The 20,327-nt window shown below is 43.3% G+C and overlaps 1 protein-coding gene across 1 annotated transcript; it reads right to left on the reverse strand.

Moving 5' to 3' along the window:
- Positions 1-2,896: 2,896 nt before the first annotated feature.
- On the reverse strand, positions 2,897-11,730 carry bfsp1 (beaded filament structural protein 1; the record flags this gene model as incomplete). Its single annotated transcript, XM_080548830.1, has 8 exons — positions 2,897-3,870; positions 4,436-4,527; positions 5,425-5,645; positions 6,783-6,896; positions 7,595-7,684; positions 8,665-8,760; positions 9,635-9,695; positions 11,357-11,730. 8 exons carry the CDS (start codon positions 11,728-11,730, stop codon positions 2,897-2,899), a joined length of 2,022 nt encoding a protein of 673 aa, XP_080404956.1.
- Positions 11,731-20,327: the final 8,597 nt, after the last annotated feature.

Here is a 20,327-nt window from a genome sequence, read left to right on the forward strand (position 1 = left end):
CCGCCCCCTGTTTGTTTTATGCATGCCAGGTGCCGGGTTTTCTCTCTCTCGCTCTCTCTCTCTCTCTCTCTCTCTCTCTCTCTCTCTCTCTCTCTATCTATCTATGTCTCTCTCTTTCTCACTCTCAATCTTTAGAAATCTATAGAAAACTGTCTCTCTCTCTCTCTCTCGCTCTCTCTCTCTCTCTCTCTCTCTGTCTCTCTCTCTCTGTCTCTCTCTGTCTCTCTCTCTCTCTCTGTCTCTCTCTCTCTCTCTATGTCTCTCTCTCTGTCTCTCTCTCCCTCTCTCTCTCTCTGTCTATGTCTCTCTCTCTCCCTCTCTCTCTCCCTCTCTCTCTCTCTCTCTATGTCTCTCTCTTTCTCACTCTATCTTTCTTTCGCTCTCCCACACTCTCTCCATTAACCCGTCAATCCCATACTCTCTTTTTCTCCATCTCCTCTCTTTTCTCTCTTATCTTCTTTCTGTTTAATTCCTCCTCTCACCGTCTTGCCTCCTGTCCTCTCCCGTCCCCTCTCCCACTTTTCTCCGCTTTTTAGTTTCTTCTTCTGTGAAATTAGCCCCCCCCCCCAACTTCCAATGAATGTTTCTTGTAATCAATCATGATAAAGTGTAACCTTCAAATAATCTGTTCTGTAATTGAGAAAACAAAAATATCCCCATCCGCCTTTCTGTCTATGTTTTTTACACTTTACAAAAATGTATATAAACAGACTATATCCACTATATATCATGTTCTTGCTTTCCCTGCCCCTAACCCACCTCTGATCAGACAACTATTGTACAGTTTGTGACTGTAAATGATTTCTGTGTCATAAATACTTAAAGTTTAATATCTTGCAAACAGAGCAGTGACACTTCTTTTCTGTTTATATTTTTGTGACAAGCACTGTTTATATAAAGAAGAGAAGGATTGTGTGATTCGTTTTGCAGCCTGTAGTCCTCTAAAGCATATTTCATAACCTTTGACATATTTAAATTATAATAAATCTCTTACGCTGTTAGTTAAACTAAAGGACTTGATTGATTTGCACCACTCCGCGATAGGCAGGCAGATACGTCTCAAGCAACACTTGAGTCCCTTAGTCAGTTTGAATGAGTCACACAAGACTGTGGGGTGAGAAATATGTGACCTAGAAGGTTGGGTCTGTGACCCTGAGTTCTAACATAAGTCATTGTCCCTCACAACCTGTATAGCTCTCTCACTCTCTCTCTCTCCCTTCCTCTCTTTCTATCTCTCTCCACCCCTTCCCTCTCCCTGTTTCTGTTTCTCTCGCACTCTCTTTCTCCCTCTCCTACTCTCCTCTCCATATCCCGCCTCCCTCTCTCTGTCACTGATAGAGAGAGAGAGAGAGAGAGAGAGAGAGAGAGAGAGAGAGAGAGAGAGAGAGAGAGAGAGAGAGAGAGAGAGAGAGAGAGAGAGAGAGAGAGAGAGAGAGAGAGAGAGTGGATTATACAGAGTGCAGAGGGCACTGTGAGCTCCAGGTCATCACAATGAAAAAAGGATGTCTCCTGCAGAGCCTTCACCACTTCAGATAACACTTCTTATTCAGGGGTGAGAGGAAAGGGGAATACAGAGACACCAGCTGTTTACTAAACAGTGCACTTCATTTTAGTGTCCTTACTCGAGTGTCCTTGCTCTAGTGCGCTAGGTCCCATAGGGTCTCAAATAGCGTTGTCCTTTAAAAACCTTCTCTCTATTATCATCATATCATCAGTGAAAGACATACATTACACATGAACACTCTGCTGCTTTACTCAAGTGACTATGTTTAACTAGGTCATATGTGACACAGTCTGATCATTTGGTCCGCGTGTCGGCAACCAATCAAAATGTTCAGACTTTTCTTTTGAAACACGGAAATACGTTTCAACAACAATCACGACACAAACTCTCTAGTCAAGCCAAAATACTGCAATGCAATGGATTCAGTAAGTAATCCCCCACTGCTACCTAGTTAACTATAACACTACTGTACATTGTTAGCAGGCTCACAAAACAAGCTGTGTTAATTGACTAGCGATGTGTCTTTGATTTTTTAACAACGCAGAAATATATTCAAATTTTTCGAAAGAAAAGTCAGATCATTACATCAGATCCCGACACGAGGACCTAAGCATTAGAATGTGTCATATATCAAAAAGGTTTAAAGCTTTGTTGCCTGTTCATTTTTTAAACATGATCTGACACTGATAAGTGTTTGTTTAAGCAAAAACAGCTGTGAGTGTTCCACACTGCACAGTTCCAACATCAAAACACACACGAGACAGCACACTTGGTTGTTGATTCAATTTTTTATTTTATTTTATTTTTATTTCTTATTACAGCAATTTAATACACAGCAAGCCTGTGTTGAGGGCAGTCGATGGCATGCAATTAAACAAATGAACTCTTGGAGGGTTGGTTGGGGAGCAAAAATCCATAAGGGCAGAAAGAAGCATGTCATAATAATATCAATATAGGAAATGTGTTTCACACATCATGGTTAGTCAGTCAGATCTCTAACGCTTAATTTTTTTTAGGGGACGGGGAGTAGATTGTAGTTTATTATGTCATTTATTTATAATCCCAAGTTTTCAGACAGTAAAGGCGTAAGGTGTCAGTCGGCGTAGGCAGAAACAACGTAGAAGGATCATGGATGGAAGGAATGTTCGAGGAGTTTTTTAGCAGGGTTGTTCCTCTATCGAGAGAACTAGCACTTCTAAACAAGGTTGGTCTCATTCAAGGTACGTTTTCTTAAGCATCTCATATCATATCAGTGTCTTTGGTGACACTTTAGGTGTCTTTATCCAGTCTCATATCATATCAGTCTCAGTTTTTCTTGCTGGTACAATGAAGAGAAGTTGAAGATGGTTGAGGATTTAGTCCAGAAATCTTTCTGAAAGGGGGTTCGGAGCCTCAATGTTTCTTCTTGCTGGTCTTCTCGATCATGGTCTCCACCACCATGGCGGTCTCCTCGTAGCCCTTCACCCTGTGGTCGTCGGAGTACTTCTCCACCGACTCCACCACCTCCACTTTCTCGTAGCTCATGGAGTCGGGGGGCATGCTGCTGGCGCCACGGGGGTAGGGCATGGGCGGAGGGCCTCTGCGACCCCCGTTGTCATCCTTTCCTCCTTTGGGCCCGGATGGGTGGCTAGGGCCAGGGGGAGGACTGGGGGCTCTGGGTCCAGGGCCTGGGGGGGGAGGAGGTTGAGGAGGAGGACTAGGGTCCTTAGGCCTGGGAGGATGGGGGTCCTTTCCCTTCCCTTTCCCACCGTTCTTCCCTTTACCCCCCTTGTCGTCGTCTCCGTCGGAGGGTGGGGGAGGGGAGGGGGGGCCGGGGGGGGGTGGCATCGGTGGCATGGGCGGAGGAGGAGGAGGAGGGGTGGGGTCGTTGTGGCCGTACGGGTCGTAGGGGGAGACCACGCCGTTGCAGATGGTGACAAAGACGTGGCCCGCGGAAGGCGAGGAGGTGCAGAAGCAGGGGTCTACGTAGCTGCCGTCGCCCGTCACCAGGACGTAGCGGCCCTTGGTGTAGAAGTCCGCGATGGGCTCGGGCTTTTTGTACTTCCTCATGCGGTCCCTGACGATGTTGCACAGCGTGTCGAAGGCCTTGCTGATCTGAGCTCCGTCGGGGACGTCCTGAGGAGACGTGCCGCCCATCGTGCCCAGAGGCCTGTTCTCTTCCCTCCTCACCTCGCCGTCCTCCTCCGCCATCATCCCCCCTCTCTTCTCGTCCTCGTCCCCCGCGGCTCCGCCGCCGCCGACCCTGTCGTCCTGGCCGCTGTCCGTCACGTCTTTGGCGGAGATGTCCTTCTTCTTCATGACCTTCTTGGCCAGGTTCTTCTGGCGAGGCTTGACGCTGGTGATGTCCTGGATGGCTTGGGTGATGTCTAGGGAACGAACACACAGGTGAAAGAAACCCACAGTGACAGACAGGGGTTTGAACCCACATAACCTACCGTTAGACCACGAGGACATCCATCCCCAAGGTTCTGAAGGTTACACATCGAGTTCACCTGTGTCAGGCAGGGCAGTGTGATTCCAAATCACCTCCGTCGTCTCCATCAGTGAAATCACATCACACTAAAACCTCCAGCTCAAACAGTAACACTGTTACAAAACAGCAGTCCGAATGATAACCATTGTTACATCATTATCAGCAGCGAATAGATGAATAGATATCAGTCGAAGGTGCATTGTGTGTTTTGTTTGGTAGAGCCTTTGTTGGAGGCTGTAAAGGTCCTTGACTGTGAGTGGGCGGACCCACAGCATGTGCTTTGTGGGTGAATCCGTGAGGGCCCCTAGTTAGCGTAGTTAGCCTGTGAAGGTAGCTGATTGTCTGTGTCTGCGCTGGAGATTATCAGTGTGAAGCAGCTGTGTCTGTGTGTGTGTGTGTGTGTGTGTGTGTGTGTGTCGTGCATGTGTGTGTGTGTGTTGTCCTCTCCATATCCTCACCTCTGCCCCTGCTCGACACACTGGGTGTGTGGGTGTAGCGGTAATTTGTTGTGAACAGGGTAATGGGGGTGCCAATTATCGCTGAATTCAACCTGGAGAAGAGAAAGAAGGAGGAGGACGTCACCAACACAACAGTATTTGTAAGGGGTTTGTTTCTACGTGTTTTTAAATGTATTCTTTGTGAAATCCTGGAACATTTGTCCTATTTAATAAAGACACAGTACCCACGAATAGATTGCATACAAAGTGGAGAGGTTACAACAACAAAAAACACCTTTTTCAAATTTGAGTTGTGAAGTGAAAAATAACGTGATCACATTCGCAAGGGAGGAAATGCTATTCTACAAAAAAAAAAGTAGATCGAATTCTTATTGAGATGTTCACATTGGTTGAATCCATCAGTGAGTTGGACAAATGTAGGCTGTCGAACAGTGCCATCCTGTGGCTGCTGCTGTTTCAAAGTAGTTTTCGACAACGGGGATTCCCAGAATCAATCACTTTCAACCCTGCTGACCACTATCGACAGGATAAGCCTGTCTGTGGACTAGGTGGAGCCGCGAGCATAATCTACTATCCATCCAGTCCATCAAGATCAGTATTAGGGGAGTTCCAGGCGGTTCCAGATATGTGTGTGTTGCATTACCTGTGCGCCTAGGTGTAGGTGTCTATCTGTTACGGTACATGTGGGAATACGGTACATGTGGGAAAACTAGGGTTAGGGTTAGGTGCTACGTCGACTTGGTACATGCTGGCATGTCTAACCCTAACCGTAATCCTAACCCTAACCTTACCCCTAACCCTACCCCTAACCCTAACCTTAACCCTAGCACCGTAGCACCTAACCCTAACCCTAGTTTTCCCACATGTACCGCATTCCCACATGTACCGTAACATATCTATTTTAACCAGTATTTTACTAGAGTGTGTGTGTGTGTGTGTGTGTGTGTGTGTGTGTATAGAGGTGTGTGACCATGCTACTACAGTATTACCTGTTGTCCTCGTTCTCGATGATCCTCTTGTACCTCTCCAGCTCGTTCTCCAGGGAGGTCTGGTACATGGCCAGGTGACGGCACTCGTTGGTGTACTTCTCCAGGGACCTCTCGGCCTCCTCGATGTCCTTCCTCAGGGACTCGATCTGCTCGTTGTACGACTGAATCTCGTCATCGTAGCTCTCCTGGGTGTTCTTGATGGCTTGCTCCAGCACAGAGGTCTGAGAGAGAGAGTGAGAGAGAAAGGCAGAGAGAGAGAGAGAGAGAGAGAGAGAGAGAGAGAGAGAGAGACAGAGAGAGACAGAGAGAGAGAGAGACAGAGAGAGACAGAGAGAGAGAGAGAGAGAGAGAGAGAGAGAGAGAGAGAGAGAGAGACAGAGGGAGAGAGATAGAGAGAGGATTATGCAGAGGGTACTGTGAGCTCCAGGTCACCACAATGAAAAAAGGATGTGTCTCCTGCAGAGCCTTCACCACTTCAAATAACACTTCTTATTCAGAGGTGAGAGGGAAGGGGAATACATAGTGACACTGGCTGTTTACTAAACAGTGCACTTGCTCTGATTCTTATTCACTAGCTCTTACTCTAGTGTCCTTACTCCGGAGGGGGAGAGAAACACACACACACACACACAGTGAAAGAAAGTTCAACAGATGGACATTTAAACCTATTTAAACATTGACCTTTTAACAAGCTGTTTTCAAAACCACTTTTTGACATCTGCCCCCATGAAAAAACACATGTCAGAATATTAAGTTCTAGAAGAAACTTCTAGAAGGGAATTATTTTTGCTAGTCCAGCACAAGTGTTCAACATCCGTTTGGATTAATATTGATTCCAAAAGTCTTAGAGAAATATTGAAATATATTTAATTTATTTTCTATAAAATAACAAGGTTTTTTTTACACTGTTGGCCTATTCCCTTAATTAGGGGTAAAGGCATCCATGAGGTACAGGCTACACAACATCAACAGAGTGAAGAGCAACATTTGACAAGATAGCTGAGGTATCTCTTTAGTTAAAACCTGTGGGAACAAAACAAAATCCATATCAAGGGGATATTCAAGAAATGAATTATGCAACTGTACATAGAGGAAATAGATCATGGACGTGAAGACTACTTTGAGGAGGCGAGAGTCCTGTGTTTTCTGTGTTTTGTGTTGTGATTCTGAACAACATTGAAACGTAGTCCCGTGTTTCAAAAGAAAAGTCAGAACATTTTGATTTGGTTACCGACATGCGGACCAAAAGCATTAGAACGTGTCACATGATGTGAAGACGAGGAAAGGAGGACACTTTGGGACTGACCCTCCCTCCCTACACAAACCCTGGTTGTCATGACAGTGTGACAGTGCCCTACCTCGGTCTGCACACGATGCTTTTGCCCCTGGAGCTGACAGAGGGCGCTCTTGTATTCCTCCAGCTGGCTCTGCAGGGCAGGCACCTTCCTCTGGGCCAGCAGCTTCTCCTGCTCCTTCACAACACAGAGAGAAGGAAGACATTTAGGCCGCGTTTACATTTGCCAGGTAGAAGTGACACCATTCAGATTGTGTTGCTCACATGTGGCACAGATCGGATATGTAACATGTACGTGTAAGCAGTAAAAAAAGCACGTTGAATCTGATATTCTCAGATCCAATTCAGGCCTCAATCATGTGGAAATAATATATATCTGTCATTTTGGCTGTGATTTGAACAGACAGGTCGGATATCCCTGGTAATTCCAACTCGCACGTCATTGAAAATGCGACAGTCATTTTGATGACATTTGACGTTAGTTTCGCTCACAACAGATATTCAAAAGTAAAGTTCTCTTTCTTCTCAGTCAATATTTTTTCTGACCTCTAAATATACATCGGGAAGCAATGGCTTTATATTATAATATATATTAAAGGGCTTAGAATTTCTCTCGTTTGCGTCAATTGCAAGTGCCGGCTGTCTGTTTACTTGAGTTTATGGTAACCAAACCGTCATGTACGCATGCAGGTTGTTTCAAGTGTTACGAATGTAAGCAAATGTAAGCACAGGTATCGGATATGGGTCATCACACACACACACACACACACACACACACACACACACACACACACACACACACACACACACACACACACACACACACACACACAGGGTCATTCCAAGGATGCCAGCTGGTAGCTATCATGACCTGACCTCTGTGATGCCCACAGCAACGTTGGCCAGGGGTGTTGTCTGGTTGATCTGGTGGAGGATGTTTACATAGGTCTGGATCTCCGCCAGGTTCTACAGAGGTACAAATACAAAAACAACAACATATCAGCACAGCACAGATTCATTAGTGTAACATTCCATTTTTACATTTATATTTCAGTAATTCAGCTCAAATCGAGAGAGAGCAATTTGCATTTAGAGTGCATTTTGTGTCTAAAGTAAATGAAAGAACTACGTGTCTGAATCATTTCATATGTAGAGACATTATGGAACATTGTCCGCAGCTGCTTACTCTAAATGAGAACACATCTAAAAGAAGAGAATCATCTCAGAAATCAAATATTGGTATATTATGATATATGATGTATTATATTACAGAATATACCCTAATCATTACATATATGAACAATATATACTTATAATCATAATGATTAGTCATACAAGAATAGTCATAATGACTATTCTTTGTAAATGAGGGCAATTACTTTTTATAAATGCTGTATTCATAATTGTTGCTCTCCAAAAAAAACAATAAACAAAGTTGTAAATGAGGGCAGAACAGTTTGGTAGGACACAGGCTTCATGATTACATAAACACCCAGCCTTTAACTGTGTCTCGTCCTTCGTGTCTGTCTGCCTGACTTGCTTCACTATAAACTGATTATAAGTAAATGATTTGTCCAATAACAAGTTTAACAGCCCTGATAAGCATGTTTCCCAAGCAAATAGAATGCATTTTTTCAAGGTAAACACCTTAACACTACAGGGGGTTATTAAACCCATTTCTCATTGGGCTGAATTGGACTTCAGTTGTAATTGATTAGATTTACACAGTTCATCGAGAGAGCAAGAGAGCACATATTCACTGCAGGTTAAATGGCCTGTGTGCCAGTCTCTTTTGAAGATATGAGACCCATGATACTTCCTTCAGGGCCAACTGCACAAAGAACACGGGACATTCGTGTTATGCATCTGACAATTGTGAATTCAATGTGTCAATGTTTTTAATTGTATCCATCCTCACTCAAGTATGTTATTGGATACATAAATACCTTCTTGTGCCTGTCTTTGGTGGAGTTGATGTCATCCTGCAGAAACTGGGACTGGATCTGAAACTCTAAGTTTCTCAGCAGGGCTGTGTCTGCCTCCTGTCAGAGCAGAGTGGAGAGGAGAGGAGAGGAGAGGAGAGGAGAAGAGAGGAGAGGAGAGGAGAGGAGAGGAGAGGAGAGGAGAGGAGAGGAGAGGAGAGGAGAGGAGAAGAGAGGAGAGGAGAGGAGAGGAGAGGAGAGGAGAGGAGAGGAGAGGAGAGGAGAGGAGAGGAGAGGAGAGGAGAGGAGAGGAGAGGAGAGGAGAAGGAGGGAGGAAAGAGAGGAGATGGAAATAAAGGAGATGGAAGGGGAGGAGAGGAGAGGAGAAGAGAGTGGAGGAGAAGAGAGGAGAGGTAAGGGGAGGGGAGAGGAGAGGAGAGAGGAGAGGATAGGTGAGGAGAGCAAGGGAGGGGAGGATAAGAGGATCAATTCTCAATTAAATATAGAGGAGCTCCATCATGGAATTGTAACACACATCAGATGAATACTTCTCCATCACTGTCAATTCAATAAATACATTATTTACAACAAAAAAACATCTCAAAATGTCCTTCATCACCATGTCATCACCATGTCTGTAGTAATACTATCTGTCATCACCATGTCTGTATCTGATTGGATTTGATTCGTTTCATTTTGTTGCTTTTCTCTCCACATTATGTACTTTTAATGTCTTCTATTGTTATGTGTCTTTCCCTTTTTCATTTTTCTTGCTTTTCTTTTTTTTTATATGCCTACTGTACACCCTTGTGTGTTTTATTTCTTGTCCAAGATTAAGTGTTTCTATACAGGCTCGGATAATCATTTTTTTTTCTAAAAGTGCTGCAGTTTAACATCCTAATCAATTATTTGTCTTATAAAAGCATGGTGAATTAATGGCAAATTTGAATGAATACGTGTGATGATAGTTTGGTTAACGTCACCCTGTCCGTACCTTGTTGAGTTGTTCCAACGTGCCTCTCAGCTGCTCCTGATATTCACATTCATTTCTGTATCTATGGAGCACAAAACATCAGCACTGTTTTACTTATCTATCCATTACTATTCAACATCTATTACCTCCCAGCACTGTGTCTCCTGAGATTTCTACTATCCCCTTGTACTGTTTCTCCAGTGTCTATAAAAAAAATAATATATATATTATATATGTATAATTTTTGTTATCGTCTTTCTTCTTCTGTCACGACGACTGCCAATGACCACTGTCCTGAGCTAGATTACTCTTTCTGCTAGACTGGTGGATTGATGATTCACTTGCTTACTCAAATGTATTGATTGTAAGTCCCTTTGTGAATAAGGCGTCTGCTAAATGCCAAAAATGTAAATGTCAAAATGTAATAGCCTACTTAAAGTATGAGGTCACCTATTTTACATCTGTAAATCTAGACTTACTGTAATTCAGATGCTCCTGTAAGTGTCAGTAAAAAATAAACAGTTAATACTATACTATAGATATTAATTATATTTGTTTTACGTTTTTATAGTGTTGCATGTATGGGACATGTATTGACATCGAGTGTTTTGCATTGCTGTTTCTTTTCAAGCACATGAGGTAGAACCTAGGTGGAACCTAGTGTTGGTTTTCTCTTCACATCTCTATTGATTACCTCTCCCGTGTCCTTTTCTCCCCTTGAAACCACTAAGCGGACTGTTCAGTGCGCTGTTCATCTTACAGTTAGTAGGCTACTCGGAATTCATCTTGGTATCGCGGGGTGAGGATTATTTATTCATGATACATTCAGTCAATATCGATGCCAATAGGCATCTCTCTTCTGGCCTCCATCTCACATCGATCACATCTAATACGTCTGAGATGGAGCCTTCGGCTGTGCACAAGGCAGTTATGACTGGTTGTTTTATAACGGTTAGGAGGACACGTGCGTTATTTAGTACAGTACGTGACGCACCGTCTTGAGTAGTGCGCACAGAGTCTCCATATACGCACAGAGTCTCCATATACGCACAGGTCTCCATATACGCACAGAGTCTCCATATACGCACAGGTCTCCATATACGCACAGGTCTCCATATACGCACAGGTCTCCATATACGCACAGGTCTCCATATACACTACACTACATTTAATCTCCCTCGGGGTTCCCACACCTTCTGAAACATCAAATTCAAGCACCTTTCAAGGACTTTCAAGACTCAATTCCCTCATATTCAAGGACCCAACAGGGCATAGTTTGAGACAGATCTAGATGAGAATGTATAGGAACTATGATCCGCCTACAGACAACCATTAAAAAAAAGAGAGGCTTGAATGTGTGAACACTAGATGGTCTCTTGCCTTCTCTACCACAGCACAGCAAAACAATATATTGTGAAATATGTGTAAAGTTAAGCAATGTGTAAAGTTAAGCAATATATAATATATAAGTCTCTGTATTGCTTAACTTTACACATATTTCACAATATATTGTTTTGCTGTGCTGTGGTAGAGATCTATATATCTATATCTATCTCTCTATATATTTTTAGAGAGAGAGAGAGGGGGGGGAATTCAAGCACTTTCAATGACCCATGTCTATTTTCATAGCTTTTTCCCCCTCAAATTCACAAACTTTCAAGGATTTCAAGGACCCGTGGGAACCCTGCTCCCTCTCTGCCACACATGTTAGTCCTAATCATACATAAACACACACACACTCACTTGTTGGTGAACTCGTCCAGCATGCGGCAGGCATCCTTCAACTCGCGGTCGAGCTTGGCACGGTCGTGGGACAGCTCGCGTATGCGCTGCCGGTTCAGGCCGATCTGCTCGGTGAAGGCCTCCTCCAGCCCGCTGGCCTCCTCCATGCGCTGCAGCGTCTCCAGCTGCTTACGGAAGACGGCATTGCGCTGCTCCAGCACGCGGGCCCGGTTGATGTACCGGGCGAAGCGACCGTTGAGCTCCTGCAGGTTCTCCCAGCCCTGGATGGCCGAGGCCCCCGCCGACATGTCGTTGCTGGAGGGCTCCTCGAGGAAGACGTCAGAGCGCTCATACTTCTCCTTGCGCACCTCGCGCAGGTAACTGGTCTTGTACATGGTTGGTGGTGGATCTCTCCCGCTGACTCGGTTGGTGGTATCCCCGGAGTGCGTGGTCCCTTCAGCACCTTTAGTGTGTGAAAACTCGGGTGTTCACCCTCGGAGGTCTCATGCTAGACTAAACGCTGCCCGGCACTGGCCTGCGGCGAAATAGACACAAAAATCCCCGCTATGCCTGTGACCACGCAAAGCCACGCGCGCGTGGGGCCTTCCAGAGTTTGTTGACTCAGCCTTTGTGGCTGACACAACAAAATCTCCTTCTGTTGATGACAAGGGCAGAAAGACAAAAACAAACAAATGGTTGAGCGAGAGAGAACAGTGCTGTGTCACATACACTATTATGAGAAGCTCCATTGTTTCAAATCAGCTGTTTTTCTAGATCTGTCTTTGATATACAGTAGAGGTGGTGTTCTGACAGTGGCCAACCCACATGACAGAGAAGGCCTAGAAATAGCGTGCAGTGCACATTTTTATAGAGCATTTACTCTTGTGCCAAAAGTAACCAGCAGAACAGCTTAAGCCCTATTGTTGACCTGATTGTTAAACGTACTCTGCCAAATTGGCAACCAACCACTTTCAAATGGGCACACATGTCGGTAGCAATGAATATTCATTATAGGGTCAGTAAACACAAAATCACACAGGATGCTACTGAATTGGGATCTGATAATAGGTGTTGAATGTTCTAAGAAGCACACATTCAGTTACGTAATATGCTAGAGAAGTAAAAAAAAAAGAAAAACATTTAAGAGAAGTATTTACCATAATTGCACTGATTCTTGTTAGAACACTGATAAACCCGTGTGACACAGTGTTCTAGCGTTGCGTGCATACTGTGTTGTCATATATAATTTAGGCCCATATCTTACTGCAGCAAGGCATGAAGAACATGTAGCTCTGTGCTGTTGGAACTCTGTGAGCTATGTGGCCAGGAGCTATCTTGTAAGTTAATGTGATGCTCTTTGGACACACTGATTATACAGTGTTTCTGACAATGTTCTTTAAGTTGTATCTGATGAGATGCTTCTGTGTGTGTGTGTGTGTGTGTGTGTGTGTGTGTGTGTGTGTGTGTGTGTGTGTGTGTGTGTGTGTGTGTGTGTGTGGAGGGGGGGGGGCATGTGTGTGTATGCAAGCATGTGTGTGTGTGTGTGTGTGTGTGTGTGTGTGTGTGTGTGTGTGTCTGTGTGTGAGTGTGTGTGTGTGTGTGTGTGTGTGTGTGTGTGTGTGTGTGGAGGGGGGGGCATGTGTGTGTATGCAAGCATGTGTGTGTGTGTGTGTGTGTGTGTGAGTGTGTGTGTGTGTGTGTTTGTGCTGTGCTCATTTGGGTATTGCCCTACTCTCTACCAGAGGGTATGGTATGTTCCACTGTCTGCAAATGGATGAATGGAGCACATGCCACGTTGCATCACATCAGCATTTCTGGCCCTAGAAAAGCCCAGGGTCCAAGCAAAGATGATCTCTCTGCAATGCTGCAATGTTAGCAGTTAGAATTGGACAAAGGATCAGTAAATTAATTCCAGAGAAATCGTTCCATAACAACAACTTTTAAATCACATTTTGGTGAGCCTTCAGGTGTTTAACATTCAGAGCTTGAGTGTTCAGTATTTAATTTTTATTTATTTAAATTATGCCATTTAGCAGACACTTTTAATCCAAAGCGATTTACAATTACCAATTACAGGGACATTCCCCCTGGAGTAACTGAGTACCTTACTCAAGGGCACACTAGTAGTGGTGTGGTTTTCAGGCGGGATTTGAACTCACAACCTTCCGATCACAAGTCCAACTCACTATCCACTAGACCATCACTACCCCTAGTATTGTTAAGCATCCTCTTACCATCCTCTCTCTTCAGTATGGTGTTCACACTGACATGACCACTGGGCTGATTCATTCAGCTGGAGTCCAATCCCTCAGCAACAACATTTTAATTACCCATCTCTGTTTGATCTTACTGTGTTCATGAATTGCCGTCAAGGCTCTCCAGTTTTGCGAAAAAGTCAAATATTTAAGTAGAAAGCAATTAAAAGGTGAAAAGTAATTCACGACTATCAACAAGTGTCCCAAATGATCCAGAATCGTGTACTGAATTCATATATATTTCAATTTCCATAATGGTTCCTTCCAACTTAAAAATACCACAAAAGACTACTGAAGATTACATTACATTTACATGTTAGACATTTAGCAGACACCTTTATCCAAAGCGACTTACAACAAGTACATTTGTCTAAAATAAGTGAATCATCCATACATCAGTTATCATAAGAAAAACAAATCTATGCTAGGACCACCAGGGACCATTGGCAGTCACAATGCTAGAAGAAGGAAGGTTTACTTTTTTAATTTATTTGATTTTATTATTTACAGTAGAGAAACTGTACTGGGGGGGTAGTGGGGATGAAGAGGTCTTTAGGAGGGACAGTCAAGATGTACCTTGAAGGCAGGGCCGGACCTAGGCATTTAGGTGCCCTAGGCGAGAGTATGATTTGATGCCCCCCCCCCCAAACATTTTTTTAGGGGTGCCACCACCACCACCACCACCACATTAAGCCACCAGTACTGCCTCATCACCACCCACACATTCAACAGTAAAAAATATGGACAACAATGGTTTCAAGACAAAAACTAGACAGTAGGCTGAGACATATTTTCATAGAGACATGAAATTCATTGAATTTTTTTTGGGGGGGGGGCATTTGGCACCCTAGGCGACCGCCTAGTTCGCTTATGCCTAGGACTGGCCCTGCTTGAAGGGATGGGTCTTCAGTCTACGGCGGGAAAGATAGGTAGTGACTCAGCAAATGTCAGAATGTTCTGATGGCTGCAGTACAGGTCTGACAGAGCATCGCCAGAGAAGACGCCCAGCATCTGGTGTGCTCAATGGGTCACAGACTTTCAAGCAGTTATTGCATGCAAATGATTGCAGACCAAATACTTAAAACGAGTGCTTAATTTGGACATTTTATGAATCTGTCCCCATTACTTTTACTGCCCTGAAATGAGGGGACTATGTATACATGTTGTTGTCATTTCTTAATGGTAAAACCAATATGCACACAAATACCAACAAATAAAATATGAGAATCTATACTGTCGCCTCATAGTAGTATAACCTTCGAGTATAGAGCCAAAAGCCGAAAAAAATACATCACTGTCCCCACACACACACACACACACACACACACACACACACACACACACACACACACACACACACACACACACACACGCACACACACACACACACACACACACACACATACACAAGATGCACCAAAAGCAAATAAAGGGATTATTTATAAGGATGAATACTGGCTGATCTCATTATAAGAAGTACATTCAAAAGTCCAGCATCACATCCAAAACAAAAGTCTAGTTGGACAAAGCAGTTGGTCTTCTCATACTTAAATCCCAGATATATATCTGTATGGATCCATGTGGCATTCATGGGGTGATGAGGATACAGTCCAGGGGCAGGGATCTATCTGGGATCCTTTGACTCCACATTCATTGGTTACGAGTGGTTGTAAATCCTTGGTCTCAGTGAGATTATAGAGCTGTCAAGAGGTGGAAACGGTCTAGTGTTTATCCTCCCGGTCAGGCCTGCTTGGCTCCACTGATTGGCTGTGGCTGGGCTGAAGGAGAGAGGGTGCCACCCTGGCTCTGTATATTCATGGAATGGACTTTATTTGTCATTGCTACAGTACAGGTACCAAACAACGACATTTAGGAGGGGTGGCTCCCCTGGTGTTAGGAAAGTTTTTATTTTTTTATTTTTAGAAAAAGCATAAAAGCATAAAATCACAAGAAGGTAAGGAGCTGGTTTACATCAATAAAAGCTATGTACACAATCCACTGTACTATACTGCACAGATAGTCAACTAGGGTTGTCATATTGCACAAGAGTATTTTTTCACATTATTTTAAAGTGTCACAGTTTGCAGGCTTGAAAATGTACATGTTTGTGCCTCAGCACTAGCTGCCATACAATCCGTCCGGACTGTCCTGGGCCCAGAACTTAGGCCTTTTCTGTGTTCAGGGCCTTGACGGCCCTGTGGTAGAAGCAGTCCTTCAGTCTGTTTGTCTTAGCGGCCGGGGTCCTGTACCTCCTGTTCGAGGGCAGCTTGACAAAGTGTACGTGCCCAGGGTGGGTCGGGTCCCTGGAGATCTTGGAGGCCCTCCTGAGACAGCGTGTGTTGTACAGCTCCTCCAGAGAGGGGAGGGGGGCGCCGGTGATCTTCTGTGCTGTTCTCACGACTCTCTGTAGCGCGTTTCTCTCCGCTGTTGTGCAGCTGTGGAACCAGTTGGAGATGCCGAAGGTGAGGATGCTCTCCACTGCGCCGTGGTAGAAGGCCACCAGTATCTCCTGCTTGTTGTGTTCTTTCCTGAGGCAGATATTCAGGTGATAAAGTTAATATATACAGCCGAGCAGACATGTTCTTATCATATTTAGTCTGAGGGATGTGTTGTCCTTCACGAGCTCTCACGATATTTCATTTAATTTCAAGCGTTTATTTCAACTCGGGGACCACTGTGGGAAACCGTTGTTTTCGGTGTGGCTGAGTGTACAGGATATACATATACAGTGCAACACACTAAACATACATAGTGCAACAATAAAAACACAAAAAGAACAATAAGAAATATAACCGCAAGCGGCAATGGACCGTGTTCCTACAGATATGCCCCCATAACCATAAATGGGGTGAGATTGACAGACACGGGGTAGACCTACAGACCGGTTGTAGATTGACAGATAGGGGGTAAACTGCAAATGGCAATTATGCTGTGAAGCTGTGTATTCATGTGATATTAGTTTTATATTGCAATGTAGATAACATTGATCATACAACTGGTTATGTCTTTAAGTAACATTTATATATACCAATGGAAGTGAATGAATCAGGGTTAAAACACAAACACCAAGAAGGTTATCAACATGACACAGATTATTTTTTACTTTACTTTCAGTAATAAAACACCCACTAAAATGTTTCCACGGAGTAGCCTAACCTCAACAATTCAGCGGAATGTTAAAGTCTTACAGAACACCATAACGTAACGTGAGCTTAGAATGATAAGGTTCTATCTCCATTTAGGGTAGTCCAGAGATATTGAGCGTCAAAGTTTTTACATTCCATTATGTTTTGTGAGATGGAACCTTTGTATTTTATGAATTACTAACTCAAAAATGTCAACATGTTAAAAAATAACACCACACAGGCATTAATAAACACCTAATGGATCAGATTATGTAAAAAACTCAATTTTGACAAAAATGGAGATAGAACCGTATAATTCTAACGTCACGATGTGTAATAAATCGGCCTACGTCACATCGCCACAAGAGGGAGAGGGGAGAGACGCAACTTGCATCTTGGAGGAGAGAGGAGAGGAGAGCGCACCAGGGCTGATGGAGACGAGTGGACCTGTTATTTTATTAAAATCAGAAAATAACACGACTGTGGACATACATTTCACATCCATGAACCCCAAAATAGACATTGCAGTTGTTGTTTTTGCAGTGTTTATTTGCGTGGAAACTGAAGACCTTCATGGACTCACTTATAAAGCTTGTGTGTGAGTATTCTTCATCTCTTTTTTTTTTTAAATTTGTACTTATATATAAACATCTTTTAAATGTCACTTAACACTTAAATAACAATTTGCTAAAGCTTGTGATTTGCAATGCTGGCTATATCATGAGCTTAGAATTATAAGGTTCTATCTCAGTTTACCTTTACGTTTAGGGCAGTTCAGAGATATTGAGCGTCAAAGTTTTTACATTCCATTATGTTTGGTGAGATGGAACCTTTGTATTTTATTAATTACTAACTCAAAAATGTCAACATTTAAAAAATAACACCACACAGGCATTAATAAACACCTAATAGATCAGATTATGTAAAAAATAGAACCTTATAATTCTAACCTCACGATATGCATACGAGAGGTTAATCCATCACGACAAAACAACAACAAGGTTTCAAAGCTCGATTTTTATATTAAATACACGCATATAGTATTCATAAGTCAATCAAATATGTTGACACCTTAATTGAATATGACTTAACTTTCCGTGTCTGTCTCGTATAATTTGGTCGATCTGACGTCGGGAAATACCCGTGGGGTGCGCGTGGTAAGTAGCTATAGCCAATCAACGAGCCCAGAACTCTTTAGAGTTAAAGAATATTTCGCATTCTACAATTGGGCCTATGTATTATTAAACAATAGTTACAACAATCAAGCCGATTTGTACCACTGAGATGAGATTGCACGTGAGTACCAAAAAGGACACTAATTAATCCCTAATATGGTGATACACACACACACACACACACACACACACACACACACACACACACACACAAACACTCACATTTGGAAAGGGTTTACAATAATTGTATTATTCAATTATAAACGTACTTACAAACAGTTACCAGCTTGCAAACAGGAGCCAGTTATTAATACTTTATAATTGCACTTATAAATGCTTTGAAAACTAACCCTGATTTGAAATAATGCAATATTATTTGACCCAAACTGCATGTGTGTCCACATTTACATGAGCCCACGGAGACTTTGATGTCTGAAATATTGAAGGCATAGTTTCTTTGGCGGTTGGTTGAGGGGGCCAAATAATGCCTGTGTGTATATTTGATTTTCTAGCAAGGGCACAGCTTGTTGTGACAGTTTGTCTGGGTGCTGTGCACGAGAGGGTGTCAAGAGAGGGCAGTGTATATTATAAAGTACATAGAGTGCCATTATATTATATACTGTCGCTTCGGAGCTCTTCGGCATGTCATAATGATCATTTATACAACAGTTAGTTCCGACCAAGTAATTTGATTGGACAAGAGGCATTCCACGAGTGCTGATATACAGTATAACAGCACTGGGACCTTTAACTATATGTATCACTCCGCCGCACAGATGTTCTACTAAATGACCGTTAATTAGACTACATGTTTGTGTTCAGGTTACTAGGCAACAGTCCATTTGAAGTTCAGTTGCGGAACTATTTTTTGTTTATTTTGATGATTAAATAAACAAACAAACCATTGCTTAAATAACCTTGAGAGTAAGTTAGCTCAATATTCAGCTTTGCTACTGTATGCTTTTTTCTTTTTGTTCATCCTCCAGCCACAGCTCACTCTGACAACAGTAAAGCTGCTGTCCGTGCTGGGTCCCCATTGCACACAAGGAAGGCTTTCCTCTTGGTGCGATCACTTTCTGACGAAAGAGAAAAATAAATTGGATGCCTTTACTCAAACACATATTTCACCGCAGTGGTTTTCAACCCTCTCCTCGGGGACCACCAGCCGTTCCACATATTTGATCTGTTCCACCACCAGCACACCTGATTCAACTAATCAAGTACAAACCATAATTGCTTTGCTACTTGATCAGTTAAATCAGGTGTGCTGGTGGTGGAACAGATCAAATATGTGGAACGGCTGGTGGTCGCAGAGGAGAGGGTTGAAAACCATTGGGATAGAAGATTAAATATTTGCAAGGCCAATGCAAATGCAACTCGCTGTCAACGTAGTTGCCAATTGCCCTATAAACCTTATACAACTATTGTTTCTGTATTGATATAGGCCGATTGTTGGTATTAAATGATGCCGCATGACAGACTTCCCTCACGAAATATCGTGAGTGAAATCTGACGTATCGTTCACCCAAGTTCCATCACAGGTGTTCCAGTGGTGTCGGAGATAAAGCGTGTGACATGAACAGACAGAATTTTACATACCAACGGACAGAGTTATACTGAATTATAGTCCCTTCGACCAATTTCATTGTGAGGGATCCACAAATGGGTGCATTATCCATGAGTTTGAATTTCAGAAACATGATTGGTTTTATGTTCTGCAGCAATGTCAACAACATCTCTTAAAAGTGGCTCAGATGTTATGTTCACTCATGCCGAGAGAGAGAGAGAGAGAGAGAGAGAGAGAGAGAGAGAGAGAGAGAGAGAGAGAGAGAGAGAGAGAGAGAGAGAGAGAGAGATGCCAAGCAGTAGGTTCGCTTTGGAAGAGAGAGAGAGAGAGATGCCAAGCAGTAGGTTCGCTTTGGAAGAGAGAGAGAGATGCCAAGCAGTAGGTTCGCTTTGGAAGAGAGAGAGAGAGAGAGATGCCAAGCAGTAGGTTTGCTTTGGAAGAGAGAGAGAGATGCCAAGCAGTAGGTTCGCTTTGGAAGAGCGAGAGAGATGCCAAGCAGTAGGTTCGCTTTGGAAATACAGTTTTGATAAATGCTCGGAAACATTCCCTTCTTCCCTCATGAGTCATGTAAAATCTATGTCTTTGGTATGAGTCATGACGTTGAGAACATCATCCTTTGTGTTCCAGGTGAAGATGCCCTCACGGCTGTCTGACTGACATGTGGAGTCTTACACTGGCGTCCAAAGACCTCCTCCTCCCTCATCCACCTGCATCACCGAGGCACAAAACCCTAACTCATGAAATGAATGGTTTCTGGAGGAAATTAACCACCATGATCAAAAAAATACCAGATGTTATTCTAACAACAAGTGACAGCTGTAAACTGACATAATTTACATTAGCCAACCAAGAACCCCTCTTCCTGTAACC

This window comes from Nansenia antarctica (genome assembly GCF_963989245.1).
Source record: "Nansenia antarctica genome assembly, chromosome: 19".
Taxonomy (NCBI): domain Eukaryota; kingdom Metazoa; phylum Chordata; class Actinopteri; order Argentiniformes; family Microstomatidae; genus Nansenia; species Nansenia antarctica.